The sequence below is a fragment of the Sorex araneus genome, chromosome 5, assembly GCF_027595985.1.
Source record: "Sorex araneus isolate mSorAra2 chromosome 5, mSorAra2.pri, whole genome shotgun sequence".
Classification (NCBI taxonomy): domain Eukaryota; kingdom Metazoa; phylum Chordata; class Mammalia; order Eulipotyphla; family Soricidae; genus Sorex; species Sorex araneus.
This window is the reverse complement of record NC_073306.1, coordinates 94990705-95014595: the sequence shown is the minus strand read 5'-3', so window position 1 is coordinate 95014595 and position 23891 is coordinate 94990705. Positions and strand designations below refer to the sequence as shown.

Here is a 23891-nt window from a genome sequence, read left to right as displayed (position 1 = left end):
CAGGTTCGATCCCCGGCATCCCATATGGTCCCCCAAGCACCGCCAGGAGTAATTCCTGAGTGCAAAGCCAGGAGTAACCCCTGAGCATCGCTGGGTGTGACCCAAAAAGCAAAAAAAAAAAAAATTGGCAGAAGTTTTCTCATTCATCTGAAGGAGCTTTTCCACTTTCCATCTGTCAAACTATTTTTACCTTACTTAAGTTCTATTTTTTGGGCCTTTGCTTGTTCATCTAAATTGGTCCTTTTATCTTGCTTTACTTTGATGTTGTGTTAGAAACTCCTCAGGATATAGGTTTTTTTTTTTAACAGCCTTAAAGCACCTTCTTCTGTTGCTATAGTTTTATCATGCCTAATACACTTATTATGCACTGTTGACTAAATGAACCATTAAAATTGGGGTCAAAAAGCTCTGCCTAGAAGGAAAGGACACTTTAACCAGATTGCCAAAATATTATACATTTGTGTTTGTTTTTGCTGTTTGGGGCCACATTTGTCTGTGCTAAGAGCTTTCTCCTGGCTCTGTGCTCTGGGGTCACTCTCATCCGGCAGGGTTGAGACCAGGGATATGTGCTACCAGGGATTGAATCCAGGTCAGCCACATGCAAAGTCTTACACACTATGCTGTCTTTTCCTGTCTTAGAAAATTAGTTTCAATGATTGAAAATCACAGAGAATTATAGAGTACTAAATACCTCATCTGTGGACTAATACAAGGCCCATTATACATTTTCCACCCCCTATTTTTCTAGCTGGGAAATTGGTATAGTTCATTCACCATGCTTGCCTGACATGTTTCGTATGGAGAGCTTGGATTCAGATTCTTAGAATTGAAGGCTGAGTAGGGTTTGGGGGGCGGGGGTACAGTGCTTGGGCTACTCCCAGGTAGATGCTAAGGGACTACTGACGATGTTTAGGGGATATGTAGTACCGGGATCGAACCCAGCCTCCCTGCATGCAGAGCACATGCCCAGCCTGTTGGTCTCTTTCACACTGTCAAGTTCATTTTTTAATTCTGTGTCTCAGAAAATGAATACTCATATTCACTTATAAGTAGGACTATAACATTTTCTTGTAAATACTAATTTAATCAAATGATGCTCGAGTCTTCCTTATATTTATTGGTTTTTTTTTGAGGGTCACACCTGCCAATGCTCAGGGGTAACCTGGCTCTGCACTCAGGCGGTGCTTAGGGGGACCATAGGGGGTGCTGGGGATTGGACCCAAATTAGTTGCAAGGCAAGCATTCTCTCTGCTGTAATATCACTCAGGCCCACTTCTTCCTTATATTTACGTATGCATAAGTAATATGTTTTTGTAACCACTTATTTTAGCAAACATTTGGCATACATATTATATGCCAGTCATTATCAATAGATTGATGCTGTTGATACCCCTTCTCCACCCCCCCCCCCAAAAAAAAGAAAAAGGAAAAACAAACCAAAGACCAAACCAAACATGCCTAACTCTGCTCTTGAAATTGCTCCCATAGAACTTAGCAGATAAATCAACTAATTTTTTTGGCAGCGGTGGATGCATACCTGTTGATGCTCAGGGTTATTCCTGGCTCTGCACTCAGGGTTACTCATCGCTCTGCACTCAGGAATTACTCCTGGTGGTGCCTTTGGGGAGCCATATGGGATAATGGATCAAACCCAGGTGGGCCATATGCAAGACAAATGGCCTACCCACTGTACTATGGCTCCAGCCTGATAAGCCAGCTTTTTGTTTTTGGTTCACACCGGCAGTGCTCATGGCTCTGTACTCAGGGTTCACTCCTTACACTGTACTGGGGACTCAATGCCAGGGATCAAATCAGGGTCAGTCACATGCAAGGCAAGTGCCTTCCCAAAGTACTCTCTCTCGGCTTAGAAGTCAACTTTCAAATAAATAATTATAATTAATAAAGTCCAGAGAAACTCAGAAGTCGGTATGTGATCTGACCTGTGTCTGCTTTTTTGGGTTTTGTTTTGAGTATTTGCTTCCTGTTCATCCATATTGGTCTTTTCTTCAGATAGGCCAAGAGTTTGCCTTTGTGCTGTTTATTTTCACTGGAATGTGGTTCCTTTTGGTCAATTAGTTTTAGTGTCCCCTCCTTACAAAGCCTTCTCTGATGCTAAATTTAGAGTATTTTCTCTCCTTTCTCATCTGTCTTGTAATTTGTGTTTTCTCATCATAGTGTTCAGCACTTTCTGCTTGTATTCGTATGTGTGTTTATGTGTATGGAAACATGCAAAATGTGCCTGTTCCCCACGAGAAAGTAAACTCCAGGAGTTAAGGGCTCTTGTTCGTCTTGAACAGCTGTTAACCTACTGTCTAAAACCATGCCTGGCACATATAGTGGGTGCTTAATATTTGGTAAATGAATAGCTAAATAAATAAGTACAAGTATGTCAAGTGCTAAAAAGTAGTAGTGGACATCCTAATATGTATGAAATGGTCCAGATATTGGATCACTGAAGAGAATCTGATCTGTTCTTAACCAGGTGATGTGACTCCTCCCAAACCCCACTTAATGGCAGGACAAGCAGCTGAACCCCTTTCCCCACACCTCCCAGACCCAACACATGTTGTAAGTGGCCAGTGGGCTTTTGGATTGATTGTTATATTTGTCAGCGTAATGTTGCTAAAACTATAACCTGGCCGAGGGAAAATAATTATTGTGTAATCTCCTGAAGAAAATGTTCTAGGTTAAGATGAACATTCCTGCTAAACAGGAAGCTGCCCTACACAATCTTTTAGGAAATCTCTGCTCTATTCCTGTGGCTCTTCTATGCCTTGGATGTGATGGAAGGTAGCTATCCATGACTGCCTCCTCGTGGAAACAGAAAGAAACCCGAGAGGCTCACCCACGTACCACTTTGCTCTTGGAGAGGGACTGGGAGACATGGTCTAGCTGTATGCTGGGGAAAATGAGAGCTGATGATGATCTAAACCAGTAGCTTCTCCCCACACTGAAACAGATGAGATTTAGACAGAGACTAAAATGAACTTCCTTTCCCTAACAAAAACTAAAAATGAATTTCAGAAGAATGAATGTAATATATGAAGGGATTAGGGCAGGAGAATCCAGAGGCATTTGTAAAACAGGAAGAGTGAGTGCTCCTGGGAAAAGATGGGATGAACCGAGGCAACAGATATTACCAGGGTCCAGATCTTCCACAGTCTAGAGATCCAATTTGGAGTTTTTTAATTTTATCCTAAGATTTTTTTTTTTTTTTTGCTTTTTGGGTCACACCCAGCAATGTTCAGGGGTTACTCCTGGCTTTGCACTCAGGAATTACTCCTGGCGGTGCTTGGGGGACCATATGGGATGCTGGGAATCGAACCCGGGTCGACCGCGTGCAAGGCAGACGCCCGACCCACTGTGCTATTGCTCCAGCCCCTTTATCCTAAGATTTTAAGCAAGGGAATGGGAAACACATTTTTGAAGGTTTCAGTTATAAGATTGAGTGAGAGAAGAAGGGAGCTTAAGAGAAAGAAGGGGACTTGAGGCGCTGGGATGGCCCAAGTGGTAGAGTGCATTGCAAGGCATTTACCAGACATGACCCTGTGGCACACTTAGCACCATTGTTGTGGTTCCCACAACAAACAGCAACAAATTAGGGGGGAAAAAAGGGATCCAGAGCATTTTTTTTGAGGGACAACTTACTATGTTGAAGAAAGTGAAAGTAGTCCAAGATTGTTCAGGGGTGTAGAAAAATGGGTGCATTAGAGATTTATTATTTGGCATTGAGGTGAAAACTTTCTTAGCCTTTTTACTTTATTTTTGTAGAATATGTGTTACCTTCTTTAATGATGTGAAAACCCTGTATATCCATGTGTTGCTGAATATGTCCATATCAGTACATGTCAACTAAAAAAACAGGTTGGAGGAGCAAATCACTGTTCACTACTGATTTTAGGTTATTTAGATTACCAGTTGCTAAATTGAACCAGAGGGGCAAAGATGACACTGACTGTAGGAGTAGGTGATTATTACTGGCACATTAGGGAAAAGGTAGAAGTTACTGGTTAAGGATAAAATATTGAAAAATTACTATCTTGGTTTTTCATATCCAACTCTGAGATCATCTAATCATATAGTTGTATATTATTGATCACTTAACTTTAGTCTTCATTGTGTAGGGACATTCAGCAAACGTTAAACAGACGACTGGCAGGGACTGGAAATAGTTTTGTTGTAAAAGGGCTGGGGAGATAGTTTGGGTGAAAGCCTTGGATTCTAGTAAGGCTCACATTTTTCTTTTAGCAACAAGTACCAGTACCAGTGGCCTCTTACCTGTAAGTACTAGTTTGAGATTAAGGCAGTGAAATTTGTGGTATTTGATTTAATCCTTGGAAAGCCAGGTTTGAGTCAAAAAGGCAGTTTTATTGCTGGAGTCCAGAGTTGTACCATTTTCAGGAAGTTAGTTTACTGGGAGAGTTTTCCTGTAAGTTAAAATGTTTCTAATTTGCTTAACAGAGCCTACTGTCTAATAAGTTTTTAGCAGATGTTAATTCTGTTTCATGTTTTTATTTAGGAGGCTCAGCCAGGAAAAGAATTTCCTTCATTTGCTAATTTTGTGAAACATAGTACCTCTATCTGAATTTCAAAGGGGTATAAAAATAAGAATGGTGGTTTTTCTCATTAGTTTATGAGTCTGTGCTTTTAACTTTGGCTCATTGAGGTCAGATGTGACTCACACTGTGAGGGTCCTGATACCTGAATCGACTTTAGAGCAGTATGCCCTGGCAGTGGGGAAGACCAGTGAGTTTTGGGTTGTTCCTGTGAACTATGAATTGTTTTAGGTTTGCTCCTCCACCTTCAGCCCCCTTGCTGGGAATTGAACTCAGGACCCTAGACATGATGGACGCATGTAAGTTTGTCTTACTAAATAAGAGTTGTAGTTGTCTGTTCACTTATGTCTGTCTTGCCAAAAGTGGACAGTACCGTTGCCTCTGAGACAGCTGGAGTATGCAGCCTGTTTTTTCAAAGCTTAGCTTTGCAGGGATTTTTCCAAGCTACCCAGCTTTGGGGTTGATTGCTAGGTGTTCCTCTATGGGTTCTTGTTGAGCGTTTGATGGACTAAACTGGTCTGACTTGATGTAGTTTACTTGAGATTCATTGCCAATGGACTGCCCTACTTAAGTGCCTGCTTGCTTTTGTTTTTTTTGGGGGGGTGGTGGAGTGGGATGGGGGAGGAGTTAAACCACACCCGAGTGCACAGGATTACTTACTCTGCTCAGGGATCACTCTTGGCTGGCTACGGGGTGTGGGGGAAGGACCATGTGGGTGTGCAAGAAAGGCCATGCCTTATCAACCAGGGTCTTGTTGTTTGGCACCCCGACTGCTTATATGGAAAGTGCTTAAAAATACTATTCTGGCTAATGCAGTCTTTTAAAAAGTATTTATTCTACTTGTAAACTTAATGGAAAATATTTCATATTAGATTATCATGGACTTGTTCCAATATTATTACTTTAAGCCCCTGTATTCTTAGATATATTTCCAGATTTGCTTACAAACCGAATTTTGTATTCCTGTTTTAACTAAATGCTTTTAGGTCTATAAGGTTGTGGTTATGTTCTTTGATAAATAGATAAAACTAGTAAGCTAATATGCAATGGAAAACAAATTTAGAAAGTTTATTTCAGGACCAGAGAGATAGCTCAAGGGGTTGGTGTGCATAATTTGTATTGTAGCCCCCGACCCCCACCCAGCACCCAGCTGGGAGTAGTTCCTGAGCACCCAGCCAGGTGTGGCCCAAAAAAACAAAACAAGAAGAAGAAAAAAAATGCTTCCTTTCATTGTTCAGAATTAGGCTAACTTTTATGGTGGCAAGAAATACTCTTAATAGGTAAATTTTATAAAGACACCAGTTTTTCTTTTACTATTTGGTTTTATGTCAGTGGTATAGGTAGAACAAAATGATTTGTAAATTAGAAGCCTCAGAATTAAATTGTACTGACTTTAGCTTTTAATTTACACATTTTCTCCTCAAGGAGAAATAAATCACAGGAACTCTTGCTTAAAGTATATCCAGACCTCATTTTAGAAATTAAAGGCTGAGGGTTTGTTCTTTCCAGCCGACTAGTTCAGTGCAGATTGTTTTTAGTTGCTTTCAGGCCCAAAGAAATGTACATATTGTTTTTCATGTTTTGTAACATCCTTTGTCATGCTTCCTTCCTTTCTAGTTGTGTGTGTTTATTCTCTTGTGACAAATAAAATTAACACTGTGTATTGGAGTGGTGATCCCATATCTTTAGGACCACACAGATAAAGGAAGGAACACTAAAAAATAAAGCCCAGCTATGAAAATCTTGTATAATAGAATGTTGGCGGGTAGATACAAGATTGGCAGGCAGGTCAGTGCATCCTGCAAAGAGAATGTTTTTACCGTCACATTGTCTGGTAGGCCCTGGTGACTCACCCTCAGAACAGGACAGATAGGATAACTGTAGTTTGGAATGTAGTTGAAATCAATTCAAGTTATAAGAGAAGGTCAGGGCGCTATGGGGAGTTTACAGTGAGGGGAGACAGTTTTGATGGTAATGATTGTGTGGAGAGGAGGGAAAGAGTTTGTGTATTTTCTGTAATGGATGAGTTTTCTAGCAGAAAATCTTGAGCATGTTAGGACCTGGAGGTAAAAGAAATGGAGTTGCTTTCCAAGAACTGACAGGAGCAGTATCATTGGAGTAGCGAAATCAGATTGAGGGATTTGGGAAGGCAGCAATCAGGTTTTGGGAGAACTTTTTGAGGCTGTTGAAGATTTTGGACTCTCTCCCCAAAGTGTTGGAAAACCCCGGGGTCAGGGTGTGCAGGGCTAGAGAGGTGATTAAGAAAGAGGAAGTAACCCTGAACCCAAAGTGTGTGTGTGGGGAGAGGGGTGCGGGGGACTGGGAGAGGGGAGGAAGAAGACTTAGATTTTTTTTGTGTGGTGGGGTGCCTACACCCAGCTGTGTTCATGCTTACTCCTGGCTCTCCGGTTAGGGATCACTCCAGGCAGGACTGGGGGAACCATCTGGGTTGCTAAGGATTGAACCTGGGTCAGATGTGTGTGGAGCAAGCTCCCTCCCCACTATGCCCAAATCTCTGGCCCAAGATTTGTGTAGTTTGAAAGTAAAGATCTCTTGGGGGCTGGAGCAATAGTACAGCAGGTAGGGCATTTGCCTTGCACATGGCTGAACCCAAGTTCTATCCTCAGCATCCCATATGGTCCCCCAGCCCTGCCAGGAGTGATTCCGGAGTGTAGAGCCAAGAGTGATCCCTGAACATTGCCGGATGTGACCCCAAAGGGCAAAAAAGGGGAAGAAAAGACGGGGGGGGGGAGAAGTAAGTAAAGGAAAACAATAGATTAATACTTAAGAATAAAAAACAAATTCAAAGTAAAGATCTCTGAGTGCATTCAAGATTAGAGACTGTGAGCGCTTTGACTTAAGCTTAGGAGGTATTAGATATGGGTGAACAAGGGAGAGCAGTGGGTTAGGAGAGTAATAATAATAAGGGCTAGGAATTCAAATGATTAGACAGCATAATCTTGCTGCACACAGAACCCCAGGTCCAACACTCAGCACTGCATGATCTTGACTGGCTGTAGTTCTGGTGACTCCAGCAATGCTGGGGTGGCCCAGCAAAATAAAAATCAGTAATTTTCAGGCACAGAGCACTTTCCAGGTACTTAGTCATTTTGTTTTTAGAACAATCCTATGAGGTGAAGTGTAGGTTTTAATATCTGAATTTTTTTAGATGAGGAAACTGACTTGTTCACCCGAATTTTGCCTTGAGTTGTTGGGCATATATATGGCTATATCTCATAACTGAGAAACTAGGGTGGGCTGGAGACTGCTGCCTTTCTTTTTGTACATGCTGAATTTGAGTGTTTGTAAGATATCAAACTAAATTGCAGTATGAATAGAAAGATTTAAAATTCAAGAGAGAGAAGAGTGGATTAGAAAGATTAGGGAATCTTTTTTCAAATGTCTAATCCTGGGAAGTATACTTATAGACTTACATGAAAAGTAAGATGGCATAGAGCCCAGAGTATCTGAGGTTTTTATGTTTGGCAGGGGAGAAGACAAATATGAAGTGACTTGCTCTGACATAGTGATCTTTATTCTGAAGGTAATAACTGGGTTTATTGAGGTGTCAGCGGGACATTCAGTGACAGAACCTTGGGCCCTTCTCAGTTGTTTTCCCTTTATTTTTTCTAAGATTAATTAACCAGTAATTCTTTTTTTTTTTTGAGTTTGTTAACTATTTTATTTTTTTATTTTTATTTTTTTTTTTATATTTTTTTAATTTTATTGAATCACCATGTGGAGGGTTACATAGTTCTCAGGATTATGTCGGTTATACAATTCTCAAACACCCTTCCCTTCACCAGTGCCCATCCTCCATCACCAACCCCCCCAGTATACCTGCCGCCCCCTCCCACCTCCCCAGTCCCCACCCTTGTACTTGATAAGTTTCACTTCGTTTATGCCTTATCTCGATTACATTCCATGTTTCAACACACAACTCCCTACCGTTGTTGGGGTTTCCCCCCAAAAAGAAAAGCAGTCCTATTGCCAAGGAGGCATTTGATAGTTCTCCACTGCTAAGAATATAGAGATATTAAGTCCCGCTGTTTGTTATATAACTTTTCTTTTTCCCCCTTGCCCCGCGCCACCGAGTTCACGCCTGTTTAGTAATCGCCACGCTGCCTGACAAGGGAAAAAAAAAAACGAAAAGGATGGTTATTTCCCGTCATCAGCAGACGTGGGGCTCTGGCTTAGTTGATAGACTAGTAGAGTGTCTGCAAGCAGTTTCTGGAACCGAAGGTCTTGCGCTGGTATCGGCTCCGGCTCAAGATTCCACCAGCGTCCCACTGTTCCATGTACATAATTTTTCCCCTTATATCCCATTCCCACGCCACCAGGTCTGTTTGCTTAATGGACATCACACTGTAGTTGACGACACGCCGCGTTTCTTCCCGAGAAAGAAGAAAATTTCTTCTCAGCTGGCATGGGGATATAGCTTAGTTTAGTCTAGAGAGATGGCTACCGTTTTGATTGCCTTCAATATTTCAGCAACAGACTTACTATTCTTGTTAGGATCTCCCACAAAAGTCCGACCCATTAAAAGCGAACCATTACATATTGCTGATGCTAAGATGACATTAGGTTTTGGGTTTCTGTATAAAGTCCAGGGAAAGTACAACCAAAAATAACATCACTACAAACTTTTACCCTTTTATGGTGCTCATAAGATGGAGAAGTCCTGCGCTGTGTTCAGGAGGGAGGAGTTGAGAGAGAGAGACAGGTTAAAAGAATTGGGGGATGCCCGGTTCCCACTGTTTCAGCGCACCGTGGGGTCTCTGGTCCCATGCCGGCATTAGTTCAGTGGGCTGCCTGGAGTCCAAGGGCGCTCCCTCGGGCTCTTCCATCATGCTCGCTCCGCAGCCGGATCCAAAGGGAAGCACACGTGGGGGAGGTGGGTTTAAATATCTATCTGCGGTGGGCGGGGGTCGCCGCCCCCGCCCCCTGGGGTCTCCCGCAAGCGCGCGAAAGCGTCCTGTTTCAGCTGGATCGCCGGCTCCATTTTGCGCTCAGGAAAACCGCGGATCCTGCGCTGTGCTCAGGAGGGAGGAGTTGAGAGAGAGAGACAGGTTAAAAGAATTGGGGGATGCCCGGTTCCCACTGTTTCAGCGCACCGTGGGGTCTCTGGTCCCATGCCGGCATTAGTTCGGTGGGCTGCCTGGAGTCCAAGGGCGCTCCCTCGGGCTCTTCCATCATGCTCGCTCCGCAGCCGGATCCAAAGGGCTAACCAGTAATTCTTCAGAAGATCTTTTCCAGGCTTTGCATCTCGATTAGTGTTTTTTTGTTCATTTTATTCACAGTCCTCTTATAATGTAGTAGATAAAACTAGACACTAATTTATGTGATTTGGGCATGGCTTTTTGTTTTTATTTATTTTATTGAATCATTGTGAGTTACAGTTACAAGCTTCATGTTTGAGTTTTAATCATAAAATGATCAAACACCCATCCTGCCACCAGTGCACATTCTCCACCACCAATGTCCCCAGTATACTCCCCCTTTCCATTCCTCCCTGTGCCGCCATGGCAGACAATTTCCCCCCATACTGTCTCTCTACTTTTAGGCATTATGGTCTATAATACATACTGAGAGGTTATCATGTTTGGTCCTTTATCTACTTTCAGCACACATCTCCTATCCCAAACGATTCCTCCAATCATCATTGACTTAGTGATCCCTTCTTTATTCCAGCTGCCTTCTCCCCCAGCTCATGAGAAAAACTTACAACTATGGGGCAGTATTCCTACCCCTTGTGTCTACTGTCTTTGGGTGTCCATATTATGTTATTTTATATTCCAGAAATGAGTGCAGTCCTTCTATGTCTGTCCCTCTCTTCCTGACTCATTTCATTTAGCCTGATACTTTCCATGTCCATCCACTTACAGGCAAATTTCATGACTTCATGTTTTCTAACAGCTGCATAGTATTCCATTGCATAGATGTACCAAAGTTTCTTTAACTAGTCTTCTGTTCTCGGGCACTCGGGTTGTTTCCAGATTCTGGCTATTGTGAACAGTGCTGCAATGAATATATAGGTGCAGATGTCATTTCTACTGTGTATTTTTGTATACCCTCGGGATATATTCACAGAAGTGGTATTGTGGGGACCTATGGAAGCTCAATTTCTAGTTTTTTGTTTTGTTTTTGGGTCACATCCGGTGATGCACAGGGGTTACTCCTGGCTCATGCACTCAGGAATTACTGCTGGTGCTTGGGGGACCATATGAGATGCTGGGAATTGGACCCCGGTTGGCCGCGTGTGAGGCAAACGCCCTACCTGCTGGGCTATCACTCCAGCCCCTCAATATCTAGTTTTTTAAGGAATGTCCATGTTGTTTTTCAGAAGGACTGAACCAGTCGGTATTCCACCAACAGTGAAAGAGCGTCCCTTTTTCCCCACATCCATGCCAGCACTGGTTGCTTTTGTTCTTTTGAATGTGTGCCAGTCTCTGTTGTGTGAGATGATATCTCATTGTTGTTTTGATTTGCGTTTCCTTGATGATTAGCAATACGGAGCATTTTTCATGTGCCTTTTGGCCATTTGTATTTCTTTTTTGAGGAAGCTTCTGTTCATTTCTTCTCCCCAGTTTTTGATGGGTTGGAGGTTTTTTTTCTTGTACAATTCTACTAGTGTCGTGTATATCTTGGATATTAATCCCTTAGCAGATGGGTATTGGGTAAATATTCTTTCCCATTCTCTGGGCACTCTGTATATTGGTTACTTTTTCTTTTAAAGTACAGAAGCTACAGTCCCATTTGTTTATGTTTGTTTCCACTTGCTTGATCAGTGGTGTTTCATCCTTAAAGATGCTTTTAGCTTCCGTGTCATGGAGGGTTCTGCTTACATTTTCCTCCGTGTACCTTATGGATTCATGTCTGATATTGATATCTTTAATCCACTTTGACCTGAATTTTCTGTCTAATGTTAGACAGAGGTCAGAGTTCATCTTTTTGCAGGTAGCTATTCAGTTTTCCCAGCACCACTTGTTGAAGAGGCTTTCCTTGTTCCACTTCACATTTCTTACTCCTTTGTCAAAGATTAAGTGATTATATATTTGAGGTCTGTGGCAGAATATTCAGTTCTGTTCCATTGGTCTACGGGTCTGTTTCTAGCCCAATATCATACTGTTTTGATTACTACTGCTTTGTAGTACAGTTTGAGGTTGGGGAGGGTGATGCCACCCATCTTCTTTCCAAGGATTGCTTTAGCTATTGGTGGGGGTTTATTGTTCCATATGAATTTCAGGAGTGTTTTGTCTATTTCTTTGAAAAGTGTCATGGGTATCCTGATACGGACTGCATTAAATCTGTATAGTGCTTTGGGGCGTATTGCCATTTTGATAATGTTAATCCTCCCTATCCATGAGCAAAGGATATGTCTCCATTTCCTAGTGTCTTCTTTTATTAAGTAGTGTTTTGAAATTTTCCTAGTAAATGTCCTTCACCTCTTTAGTTAAGCTGATTCCGAGGTACTTGATTTTCTGAGGCACTGTTATGAACAGGATTCTTTTTTTTTTAATGTCTCTTCTCTTTCATTATTTGGTTTTTTTTTGTGTGTGTGTCACACCCAGCAGTGCACAGGGGTCACTCCTGGCTCTTCACTCAGGAATCACCCCTGGCGGTGCTCAGGGACCATATGGGATGCTGGGATTTGAACCCGGGTCGGCCGCGTGCAAGGCAAACGCCCTACCCGCTGTGCTATCACTCCAGCCCCTCTCTTTCATTATTTGTGTATAGGAAAGCCATGGATATTTGGGTGTTAATTTTATAGCCTGCCACTTTACAAACTTATTGTTTCTAGGAGCTAGAAACAATAGTTTCTAGGAGCTAAACAATAAAGACTTTGTAGAGTCTTTAGGATTTTCTAAGTATAGTATATTGTCTGCTTGCCCTCTTTCTTTCCTATCTGTATGCCCTTGATATCTTTTTCTTGCCTAACTGCTATGGCAAGTACTACCAGTACTATTTGAATAGGAGTGGTGAGAGTGGGCGACCTTGTCTTGTGCCCAATATTAGAGGGAAGGCTTTTACTTTCTCCCCATTGAGAATGATGCTTGCCGTGGGCTTGTGGTAGATGGCTTTGACTATATCGAGGAAAGTTTCTTTGATGCCCATTTTGCTGAGAATTTTCATCATAAATGGCTGCTGGATCTTGTCAAATGCTTTCTCTGCATCTATTGATATGATCATATGGTTTTTGTCATTTCTTTTATTGATATGATGGATGGACTGGAGTGATAGCACAGTGGGTAGGGCATTTGCCTTGCATGCAGCCGCCCCGGGTTTGACTCCTCTGTCCCTCTCGGAGAGCCCGGTAAGCTACCGAGAATATCCCGCCCGCATGGCAGAGCCTGGCAAGCTACCCGTGGCATATTCGATATACCAAAAACAGTAACAACAAGTCTCACAGTGGAGATGCTACTGGTGCCCGCTCGAGCAAATTGATGAACAACGGGATGACAGTGCTACAGTGCTACAGATTTGATGGATTATGTTGATTGGCTTTCGATTGTTAAACCATCCTTGCATCCCCGGGATGAATCTGCTGCCTCCTGTGCAGCCAACTTGAACTTCGGCCAGAGAGAGGGAATGAGAGTTGAAGGCTGGACAAGGGAGGACTGTATGAAACATTCAGCAACTTTATTCCAAAGCTCATTTTCTGTTATAATATACAGTGAACACTCCATGGGAAAGCCAAGGGTTACAAGTTAAGCAAGCTATATTATCTGTTATTCTGCTTTGCAGCTGTGTATGCGGGCAGTTCCTTGAACTCTGAGGGACGAGAATGTGGCTGGCTCCTTGGCCCAGCTAAGGCTGATCAGGTGCAGCTTTCCCTTCTGCCCCGCTTTACAGGGTCAGCCGCCAGGGCATGGCACTCCCACAGGCCCAGTTTCCCCTCTGCTCATTTCCTTCTCAGAGGAAACAAGCAGGGGCTACCAAGGCCAGTCCCCAACATGAATCCTACTTGGTCATGGTGTGCCATCTTTTTAATGAGTTGTTGGATTCTGTTTGCTAGGATTTTGTTGAGGATCTTTGTGTCTGTGTTCATCAGGTATATTGGCCTGTAATTCTCTTTCTTTGTGGTATCTCTGTCTCTGTCTGCTTTTGGTATCAGAGTGATATTTACTTCATAGAAACTGTTTGGGAATATTTCAGATTCTTCAGTTTCCTGGAAAAGCTTAAAGAGGATTGGGAGCAAATCCTCTTTAAAGATTCGAAGAATTCACTAGTGAATCCATCTGGGCCAGGACTTTTGTTTGGGGAGACTTTTTATTACCGTTTCAATTTCCTTGATGATGATAGGCTGTTCAGGTATTCCAGGTCTTCTTGGTTCAGCCTTAGGAGTTGGGCATGACTTTTAATTTTCCCACTGCATTCCAGACATTTTTATGGATATAGCTTAAGATTGAATTAACTTTTGAAAGAATAATATCATGCCTTTTATACCAGCCGGACTTACTGCTAAGCCCTGCCTCTTTTATTTTTGTGCTTTGTGCTTCTCATATTTTGTATCTAAGCAGGAGTCTTTATTTTTGTTACTATTATTTTGTCCCATACCTGGTGGTGCTCAGGGCTCACTCCTGATTGTGGGGCTAGCGGATACTCGTGGTGATGCTTTAGGCACATTCGGTGCTGGGGTCAACTGTGCAAGACAAGCACCTCTACCTCTCTATCATCTTTCTGACCCTGTCTGTTATATTTATCATCTTATTTCTATCCATTATCTTTTTGGACATTACTTAATGATATTGAATATCATCCCCACATTTGGATCATTTGTTCGTTTTATCAGTATTCCATCATGTCTAAGTTAGATTTTCGGACTATACCTGATACTGCTTGCTGACTTCTACATACCTGGAGGATACTTGTTGGCTCTGAGATAATGGGGTGCTTGGGGTGATCGGGGATCGTGTCTTAGTTTCAGCTCAGCCCTCCTGCATGAAAGAATGTGCTCAACTTGCTGAGCTATTTCTCACAGTTTTTTATTAAAAATTCTTAAGGCTGGAGAGATAATACAGGGGTAAAGGTACATGCCTTACATGTAGCCAATACTGGTTCTATCCATGGAACCACTTGGTCCTCCAGTTGTTACCTAGTGTAGCCCTGGTAACAGGTGGACCACCCCACCCTCCTCTCCCCCCTCACTGCTGAGTATGACCCTGGAGACTTCCAGCCCTGCTGAGGTGGCCCAGGCAATCTCTGTCAGGCCCAAGTAGTATTGCTTCCTCAGGTCCTGGTAATTGAACTACCAACAGGGTTGACTAGAATGGCTGACGGGGGGTCTTTGGGCCCCTGAGTATTGCGTAGGAGGCCCCCGTTTTATTAACTTATTTTTCGTCCTCTTCCCACTTCTTTTCATGGTGATTGATATGCTATAACTTGGGATTGCACATACACCGAATTGTTGTTCTTGAGTATACATGTATTTTTTAAATGATGTGGTGCCTGTGGAGGTGGCAGGGTGGTCACACATTGGGCTGTGTACTTGCACACTCTCACGTTTCTCTGGATTTTGTACTCCTTTCGTTGTGGTGCTTGCACATGTGCTCACAAGAGATCATACTTTCTTTTTTGATTTTTGGGTCACATCCGGCCCTGCTCAGGGTTTATTGTTTATTACTGGTTCTGCACCCAGGAATCATTCCTGCGGGCTTGTGGGACCATATGGGGTATTTGGTATTCACGCCGGTCTGTCCGCTTGCAAGACAAATGCCTTACCTGCTGGACTGTTTTTTTCAACCCCTGGTTGAACTTTGTGGCTGTGACACCTGCACATCTTTTTAACTGCCAGAGTACACATCTCTTTGGAAGGTGCACACATGCCTGGCTGTAGTGGGGCTCATGTGTGTGTGTGTGTGTGTGTGTGTGTGTGTGTGTGTGTGTGTGTGTGTGTGTGTGTGTGTGTGTGTGTGCGCGCGCACACACACGTGCTGGTGATCACAGACGACAGAGCAGCCATGCTCTTACACCTCAGGCAGACACTCTAAGCCCCTAAGCTACTCTACTAGGCCCTCTGTGTCTAAAAGTAAATAATTTAAATAATTAAAAAGTTGATCAGGGCAGGAATGAAGACAGCTGTAGAATGAGTTCTGGTGCCAAAGAGCCTGGATTTGAATTCCAGTGATACCACTTAATCGTTATGATATTTTGGGCAAATTACTTTAACCTCTCTGAGCTTCAGTTCCTTCATCTGTAAAATGGAAATAATGGTAGTATGTTTTCCAAATGACTGTAGTAAGGATTAAAGAATAATGCAGATGAAGTGCTTAGACTCTTTATTTCCCATATTGTAAGTGATCAGTCATCCAAGTTATTTTTGGTACTGTTACTGTTTTTGGAATCATTTTAGATGGTCATTCCTATTGTTTTTGTTTTGAGACCACATCCTATGTTGCTCAGGGTCTGCTCTGAGCTCAGTGCTTGGGGTACCTTTCTGGTGGTGCTTGGGTGACCATACTCAGCCTGTTCAGCTCTTCTTTGGCCTCATGTTCATTCTCTCTATCTCTCTGTCTCTGTCTCTCTCCCCCACTTTCCTTCCTCCTTCCCTCCTTTTTTTGGGTCACAACCAGTGATGCTCAGAGGTTACTCCTGGCTCCTCTGCAAGCTAAGAGTTTCTTCTCTCAATTGAGGGTCTAATTCTTCCTTTCTCTCATTGTAGGTATGGCATCACAGCTGCAGGTGTTTTCCCCCCCATCAGTGTCGTCGAGTGCCTTCTGCAGTGCAAAGAAATTGAAAATAGAACCCTCTGGCTGGGATGTTTCAGGACAGAGCAGCAACGACAAATATTATACCCACAGCAAAACCCTCCCAGCCACTCAAGGACAAGCAAACTCCTCTCACCAGGTAGCAAATTTCAACCTTCCTGGTTACGACCAGGGTCTCCTCCTCCCAGCTCCCGCAGTGGAGCACATTGTTGTGACAGCCGCCGACAGCTCCGCCAGTGCTGCTACTTCGACCTTTCAGAGCAGCCAAACTCTGACTCACAGAAGCAACGTTTCTTTACTTGAGCCATATCAAAAATGTGGACTGAAAAGAAAAAGTGAGGAAGTTGACAGCAACGGTAGCGTGCAGATCATAGAAGAACATCCCCCTCTCATGCTGCAAAACAGGACTGTGGTGGGTGCTGCTGCCACAACCACCACTGTGACCACGAAGAGTAGCAGTTCCAGCGGAGAAGGGGATTACCAGCTTGTCCAGCACGAGATCCTTTGCTCTATGACCAATAGCTATGAAGTCTTGGAGTTTCTAGGCAGGGGGACTTTTGGACAAGTGGCTAAGTGCTGGAAGCGGAGCACCAAGGAAATTGTGGCGATTAAAATTTTGAAGAACCATCCTTCCTATGCCAGACAAGGACAGATTGAAGTGAGCATCCTTTCCCGCTTAAGCAGTGAAAATGCCGATGAGTATAATTTTGTGCGTTCTTACGAGTGCTTTCAGCATAAGAATCACACCTGCCTTGTGTTCGAGATGCTGGAGCAGAATTTATATGACTTCCTAAAGCAGAACAAGTTCAGTCCACTGCCACTCAAGTACATTAGACCAATCTTACAGCAGGTGGCCACTGCCCTGATGAAGCTCAAGAGTCTCGGGCTAATTCACGCTGACCTTAAACCTGAAAATATTATGTTGGTTGATCCTGTGCGCCAGCCCTACCGAGTGAAGGTCATTGACTTTGGTTCTGCCAGTCATGTTTCCAAAGCTGTGTGCTCAACCTACTTACAGTCCCGTTACTATAGGTAAGTGGTAAGTGCTGAAAAGCATATCTTTGTTTGGAAAGCTGTCCTTGTATTTTACATATGTTACATAGCATATTTTGGGTTCTATGTAATAATTGATTTATAGATAATAAGGTAGAAATAGGACAATATGTTTGGTTCTTTACCCTTAGAAAATATAATTCAGTCTGAATCTGAAGGCTGTTTCTACTTCTAGTTCCTACTGAAAATGCTCTTGTTCTAAATATGTAGAGATGTTTGCTTATTTGTAATGAATTTGGGCATATGCTGTTGTTTTTCCCAAGTTCTTAATCTTGGCAGGTAAAGTGCTTGGGAATAATGCCAGATCTAACTCTAGCAATATTTTCTTCTTTTGTATTTTCTTTCTTGCATAATAGAGTTTGATAAAATGACTGTGAGAAACGTCTTTCTGTCTTAACATTCACGATATATTTTGAACTCACTTGATTAGTTTAGTTTTTTCAGAATAACCTTGATTCATCCAGATATTGTATACATCCAGATCAATACTTCTTTTTTTTTTTTTTTTTTTAATTTTTTGGGTCACACCCAGCAACACACAGGGATCACTCCTGGCTCATGCACTCAGGAATCACCCCTGGCGGTGCTCAGGGGACCATATGGGACGCTGGGATTTGAACCCGGGTCGGCCGGGTGCAAGGCAAACGCCCTACCCGCTGTGCTATCACTCCAGCCCCAAGATTGATACTTCTAACATGACTGCTTTTTTTTAAATTAATAGTTTATTTTTAATTAGTGAGTCAACGTGAGGGTACAGTTACAGATTTATACATTTTTGTGCTCATGTTTCCCCCATACAAAGTTCGATAACCTATCCCTTCACCAGTGCCCGTTCTCCACCACCAGTAAACCCAACATTCCTCCCACCCTCCCCAGTCTCGTCTCCCCCCACCCCACACTGCCACTATGGCAGGGTATTCCCTTTTGTTCTCTCTCTCTGATTAGGTGTTGTGGTTTGCAATAAAGGTGTTGAGTGGCCATTGTGTTCAGTCTCTAGTCTATATTCGGCCCGCATCATCTTTCCCCCACTTGACCTCCAACCACATTTTACTTGGTGTTCCCTTCTCTGAGTTGCCCAGAATGAGAGACCAGCCTCCAAGCCATGGAGACAACCTCCTGGTACTTATTTCTACTATTCTTGGGTGTTAGTCTTATAGTCTATTATTCTATATTCCACAGATGAGTGCAATCTTTCTATGTCTGTCTCTCTCTTTCTGACTCATTTCACTTAGCATGATACTTTCCATGCTGATCCACTTATATGCAAACGTCATGACCTCATTCTTTCTAACAGCTGCATAGTATTCCATTGTATAGATGTACCAGAGTTTCTTCAACCAGTCATCTGTTCTAGGGCACTCGGGTTTTTTCCAGATTCTGGCTATTGTAAACAGTGCTGCGATGAACATATAAGTGCAGATGTCATTTCGACTATACTTTTTGGCTTTTCTGGGATATATTCCCAGCAGTGGTATTGCTGGGTCAAGTGGGAGCTCAACCTCTAGTTTTTTGAGAATCGTCCATATTGTTTTCCAAAAGGGCTGAACTAGCGGCATTCCCACCAGCAGTGTAGAAGGGTCCCTTTCTCCCCACATCCTCTCCAACAGCGGTTGCTTTTGTTCTTTTTGTTCTTTTGGATGTGTGCTAGTCTCTGTGGTGTGAGGTGGTATCTCATGGTTGTTTTGATCTGCATCTCTGATGATTAGTGATGTAGAGCACTTTTTCATGTGCCTTTTGGCCATTCGTATCTCTTCCTTGGTAAAGTTTCTGTTCATTTCTTCGCCCCATTTTTTGATGGGGTTGGATGTTTTCTTCTTGTAGAGTTCAACCAGTGCTTTATATACCATTGATATCAACCCCTTATCTGATAGGTATTGTGTAAATATCCTTTCCTGCGCGTTCCCCCGGAGATCTCTCCGGCCCGCGGAGAGACAACAGTGGAAAGCGCTCCTAATTGGGTGGATTCTAAGAGCGGTCCCGATCTGAAATAAAACTAGTGAGGATAATAAATAGGGGGCCCAAGACGACACATGCCAATCAAGGGCAACTTTATTAACAGCCATGCTGGTTTTAGACTTTTCTTAGCAGGGGGTTGGTACATAAGTTGTCAATCATCAGGGAAGTGTCTTCTCAGACCAAATAAGGAAAGGTTCGGGGCGTACTTTAGTGGGCCTACAACATTCTCCAAGAGTAGGTTGAGAAATAGTGGGGAGAGGAAGGCAAGGGTTTATCTGGCAGGAGCATCTGTCAGGAGGAATGCACAAGGCTTTTAGTGTAGAGGAAGGCATTCTACTTTACGGGCTTTTTGGGGTCTCTTAGTTAACTGCCCTGGGCTACTTTTACCTCTTGAGTTTAGCTATTTCCTTTGTCACAAGGGCACCTGTGCCTCAGGTTATGCAAAGCTGGTAATGGAATTTTCCGGTTTGTCCAGGGTAAAGGTTTCGGGGTCCTCTTTAGTTCAGGGTCCTGAGCAGTCCCTAACACTTTCCCATTCTGTAGATAGTCTTTGTATTCTGGTCACTGTATTTTTTGCGGTGCAGAAGCTTTTTAGTTTAATGTAGTCCCATTTGTTGATCTCTGTTTTTACTAGATTGCTTAGTTCCGTGTCATCTTTGAAGATACCTTTATCTTCAATATCGTGGAGGGTTTTGCCTACCTTGTCTTCAATGTACCTTATGGTTTGTGGTCTGATGTTGAGGTCTTTAATCCATTTTGATCTGACTTTTGTGCATGGTGTCAGGTCGAGTTCTAAGCCCATTCTTTTGCATGTGGTTGTCCAGTTGTGCCAGCACCATTTGTTAAAGAGACTTTCCTTGCTCCACTTCACATCTCTTGCACCTTTATCAAAGATTAGATGATCATACATTTGAGGTTGTGTGTGGGGATATTCCACCCTGTTCCATTGGTCTACAGCTCTGCCTTTGTTCCAGTACCATGTTTTTTTAATTGTTACCGCTTTGTAGTAGAGTTTAAGGTTGGGGAGGGTGATGCCTCCCATCATCTTTTTCCCAAGAATTGTTTTAGCTATCCGTGGGCGTTTATTGTTCCATATAAATTTCAGGATTGCTTGCTCCGTTTCTTTGAAGAATGCCATGGGTATCCCTATAGGGATCGCGTTAAATCTGTATAATGCTTTTGGGCGTATTGCCATTTTGACAATGTTTATTTTCCCTATCCATGAGCAGGGTATATGTTTCCATTTCCTCATGTCCTCTTTTATTTCATGGAGTAGCGTTTTATAGTTTTCTTTGTAGAGGTCCTTTACTTCTTTAGTTAAGCTCATTCCAAGGTATTTGATTTTCTGGGGCACAATTATGAACGGGATTGCTTTTTTCATGTCCCTTTCCTCTGTCTCATTGTTTGCATATAGGAAGGCCATGGATTTTTGGGTATTGATTTTATAGCCTGCGACTTTACTGTATAGGTCAATTGTTTCTAAGAGTTTCTTACTAGAGCTTTTAAGTTTCTCTAGGTATAGTATCATATCGACATGACTACTTTTCTTAACATAAACTAATTATTGTGACAGTGCTTAAATGGTGATTATATAAAGTTTTGACTATTCGTAATTAAGCTTTACTGGAAAAAGAGGGGAAAGGCTTTTTTGTTTGTTTTGTTTTGGAGCCATACCTGGTGATGCTCAGGGGTTACTCCTGGCTCTGCACTCAGGAATCAGTCCTTGTGGTGCTTGGTGGACTATATGGGATGCTGGGGATCAAGCCTTGGTTGGCCCAATGCAATACAAGCACTTTACCCACTGTATTATATCTCTGACCTGGGAAAGACTTTCTAAGCCCTTATTTATCAGTTCCTTTTAAGGAACTTAAAGGAATTTGGTAGTCAAGCATGAAATACAAGGCTTACTCTTACCCAATCAAGAAATGAAACATTACTGAGTCAAATGGGAGCTTAATTTCTAGTTTTTTGAGAAATGTCCATAGAACAGATGACTGGATAAAGGAAACTATGGTACATCTACACAAAGGAATACTACACAGCTGTTAGGAAAAATGAAACTAATATCCAAGACCAGGGAAAATGGGCCAGGAGGACTGGTCAGTGGTTGGAAATTACCACAAGGGTTCGAGTAGTGAAGGGTAGTCAAGGTAGAGGAGGGTCCATTATGACAACATTAGTTGGAAATGATCACTGTGGACAAGAAATGAGTGTTGAAAGTAGGTAAAGGGATATGCATGATTACCTTTCAGCATCTGTATTACAAATGCATACTGCCTAAAATGAGTGAGAAGAAAGAGAGGAGAGATGCGCAGTTTAGAGGCAGGCAGGCTAGGGTAGAGGGTGGCTTGGCTGGGTGGGAGAGTGGGAGAGAAACTGGGGACATTGGTGCTGGGAAATTATCCTGGTGGAGGGATTGGTGTTGGAACATTTATTGAAATCCAATCATGAACTGCTTTGTAGTGCTCTATTTCAAGGTGATTGAATAAAAAAATTTAGTATTAAATCAGTGCAATAATAAGTATAATAATCTTAGGGCAATGAAAAACAATGAAACATTAGACAAAAGAAACATAATCCAAAAAACTGTACTTTTCAGGAGTTATGTCTCACATGTACAATGCCATGGATAGATTTGGAGGAGATGGAAATTTGAACTAAAATTTTTGTATGTGAAAATAACATGGTAACATATTTCAGGGCCAGAGAGAGCAGGTCGAGTGCTTGCCTAGTAGGCCACCCACTTGGGTTCAATCCCTGGTACCACATAAGGTCCTCTGAGATCTGCATAGTGAGCATTGCTAGTTGTGACCCCTGTCCCAAAATAACGCATTTAGCCTATAAAAGAACTCAGAAGAAATAAACCTCAGATGAGGAAGAGAGCAACAGCCATAGAGATGCCACTAGACCCTGTGCCAGGCTGTCTCATCTTGGTCAGCTCATGGGGGTGGGAGTGGGGCGGGTGAATCCCAACAGAGCCCCAGCAACCAAAAACCTCCAGAACTCAGTTGCCACCATGCTCATGGCCGATCTCCATGGGCTCAGGCGAGTCTTATCCATGAGGGAATCTGCTGAAAAAAAATCACACGTAGGACTTGTGACTCCAGGTTTGCACAGAGTTGGGAATGGGTGACCTTGCCCATCTCCCTGGGCTTCTGGTAGCCTGACAGTCACACCCACAAACTACCTCTGGCACCATTAAGCTTGTTAGCAGCCATGAACTAGAGACTCACAAATAAACCTTTGAAGAGGAAGAGAGCAACATGCCACAAAGATGCCTCTGGACCCCAAAGTCACCATCCAGTTAAAAATTTAATTCTAGCTGTAGCACTGTAGCACTGTAGCACTGTCGTCTTGTTGTTCATCGATTTACTCGAGCAGGCACCAGTAATGTCTCCATTGTGAGACTTGTTGCTACAGTTTTTGGCATATTGAATATGCCACAGGTAGCTTGCCAGAGTTATTTAGCTATTTGTGATTCCTTGGGATCCCATATAAATGACTGTGAAAAAATCTCATTGGCTTTTGATAGGGATTGCACTGAATTTTTTTTGGGTAATATTGTTATCATAATGGTAAGTCTTCTAATCTACTCTTTTTATACATCTTTATATAGTTTTATAAGACTTCAGTGAGATGGAATAATAAAACTGAAAGCATTTAGATTTTGGTTTTCTGCTGCCCTATGTATCTTGGCTAATTTTGAGAATTTCACCTCCATTTACTTATTCACGGTCTGGAAATTTTATTGTAATTACTTTTTGCTTCTGATGCTCTCCATTGAGCCCCCACAACACCCCGCTGCATGCATATACAGACAGCCCTTCCACAGGTGCACTGAAATTTGTGCACGGCTCTGAGCATTGGGGAAGTAAGAAGGTGATTGCAGTGGAGGGTTCAGAAGCTGAGGTTTTCTTTATTCAGTTCTTGCAGGTGTTCATAACTTTCTGTCCACCCTGTCAAAGACAAATTACATTTTCTTGTGGCACCAGAAATAATTAAAACTGGCTGGAGAGATAGTACCATGTGCTTGCTTGCACATGTCCAACTAAGGTTCGATCCCTGGTGACCCATATGGTCCCCTGAGCTAGCCAGGAGTAACTAACCCCTGAGTACTGCCAGGTATGGAACCAAGAAAAAATGTAAAAGGAAAGAAAGAAAACATTGAAAAACAGCAGAGCAATAGAAATAAGATATTATGAAATTACTTTTTGGGGGTGAAGGGGTTGAGCCATGCCCATGTATGTTTGGGCCAAGACCAGGTATTACTCTAGCTTACTTCTGGCTGTGCTCAGGGATCTCGCCTTAGGGTGCTAGGGATCAAACCCGAGTTGGCCACGTGGAAGGCAAATGCTCTACTCACTGTCACTCTAGCGAGAGTCTGTTAAATTTTTATCCTTTTTGCCTTTTAGAAACCCTTTGTGCAAACTTCTTAGCTAGTTACTTCTGATTTTGAAGCTAGCTTTCCTCTTACCTTTTTAATTTATACTGATTCATTTTGCTGATAACATGCCAGAAGAGCTGATTTAAGTTTTTTCTATCATCCTGCACTGATTGGCCATGGCCATGTCTAAATGACCCAGGTCGTGGAAATAATGGACTTCACATTAAACTTGGC

General features: G+C 42.7%; 1 protein-coding gene across 5 annotated transcripts in view; it reads left to right on the top strand.

Annotated features, from left to right (window-relative positions):
• HIPK1 (homeodomain interacting protein kinase 1) overlaps window positions 1-23891 on the top strand; it is an 89573-nt gene that overhangs the window by 3244 nt on the left and 62438 nt on the right. For all 5 annotated transcript variants that reach the window (XM_055137478.1, XM_055137477.1, XM_055137475.1 and 2 more), the window contains exon 2: window positions 16219-17296. In XM_055137478.1, the coding sequence (XP_054993453.1) occupies window positions 16221-17296 (1076 nt within the window). In that variant the 5' untranslated portion in view covers window positions 16219-16220. The remainder of the gene's footprint in view (window positions 1-16218; window positions 17297-23891) is intronic.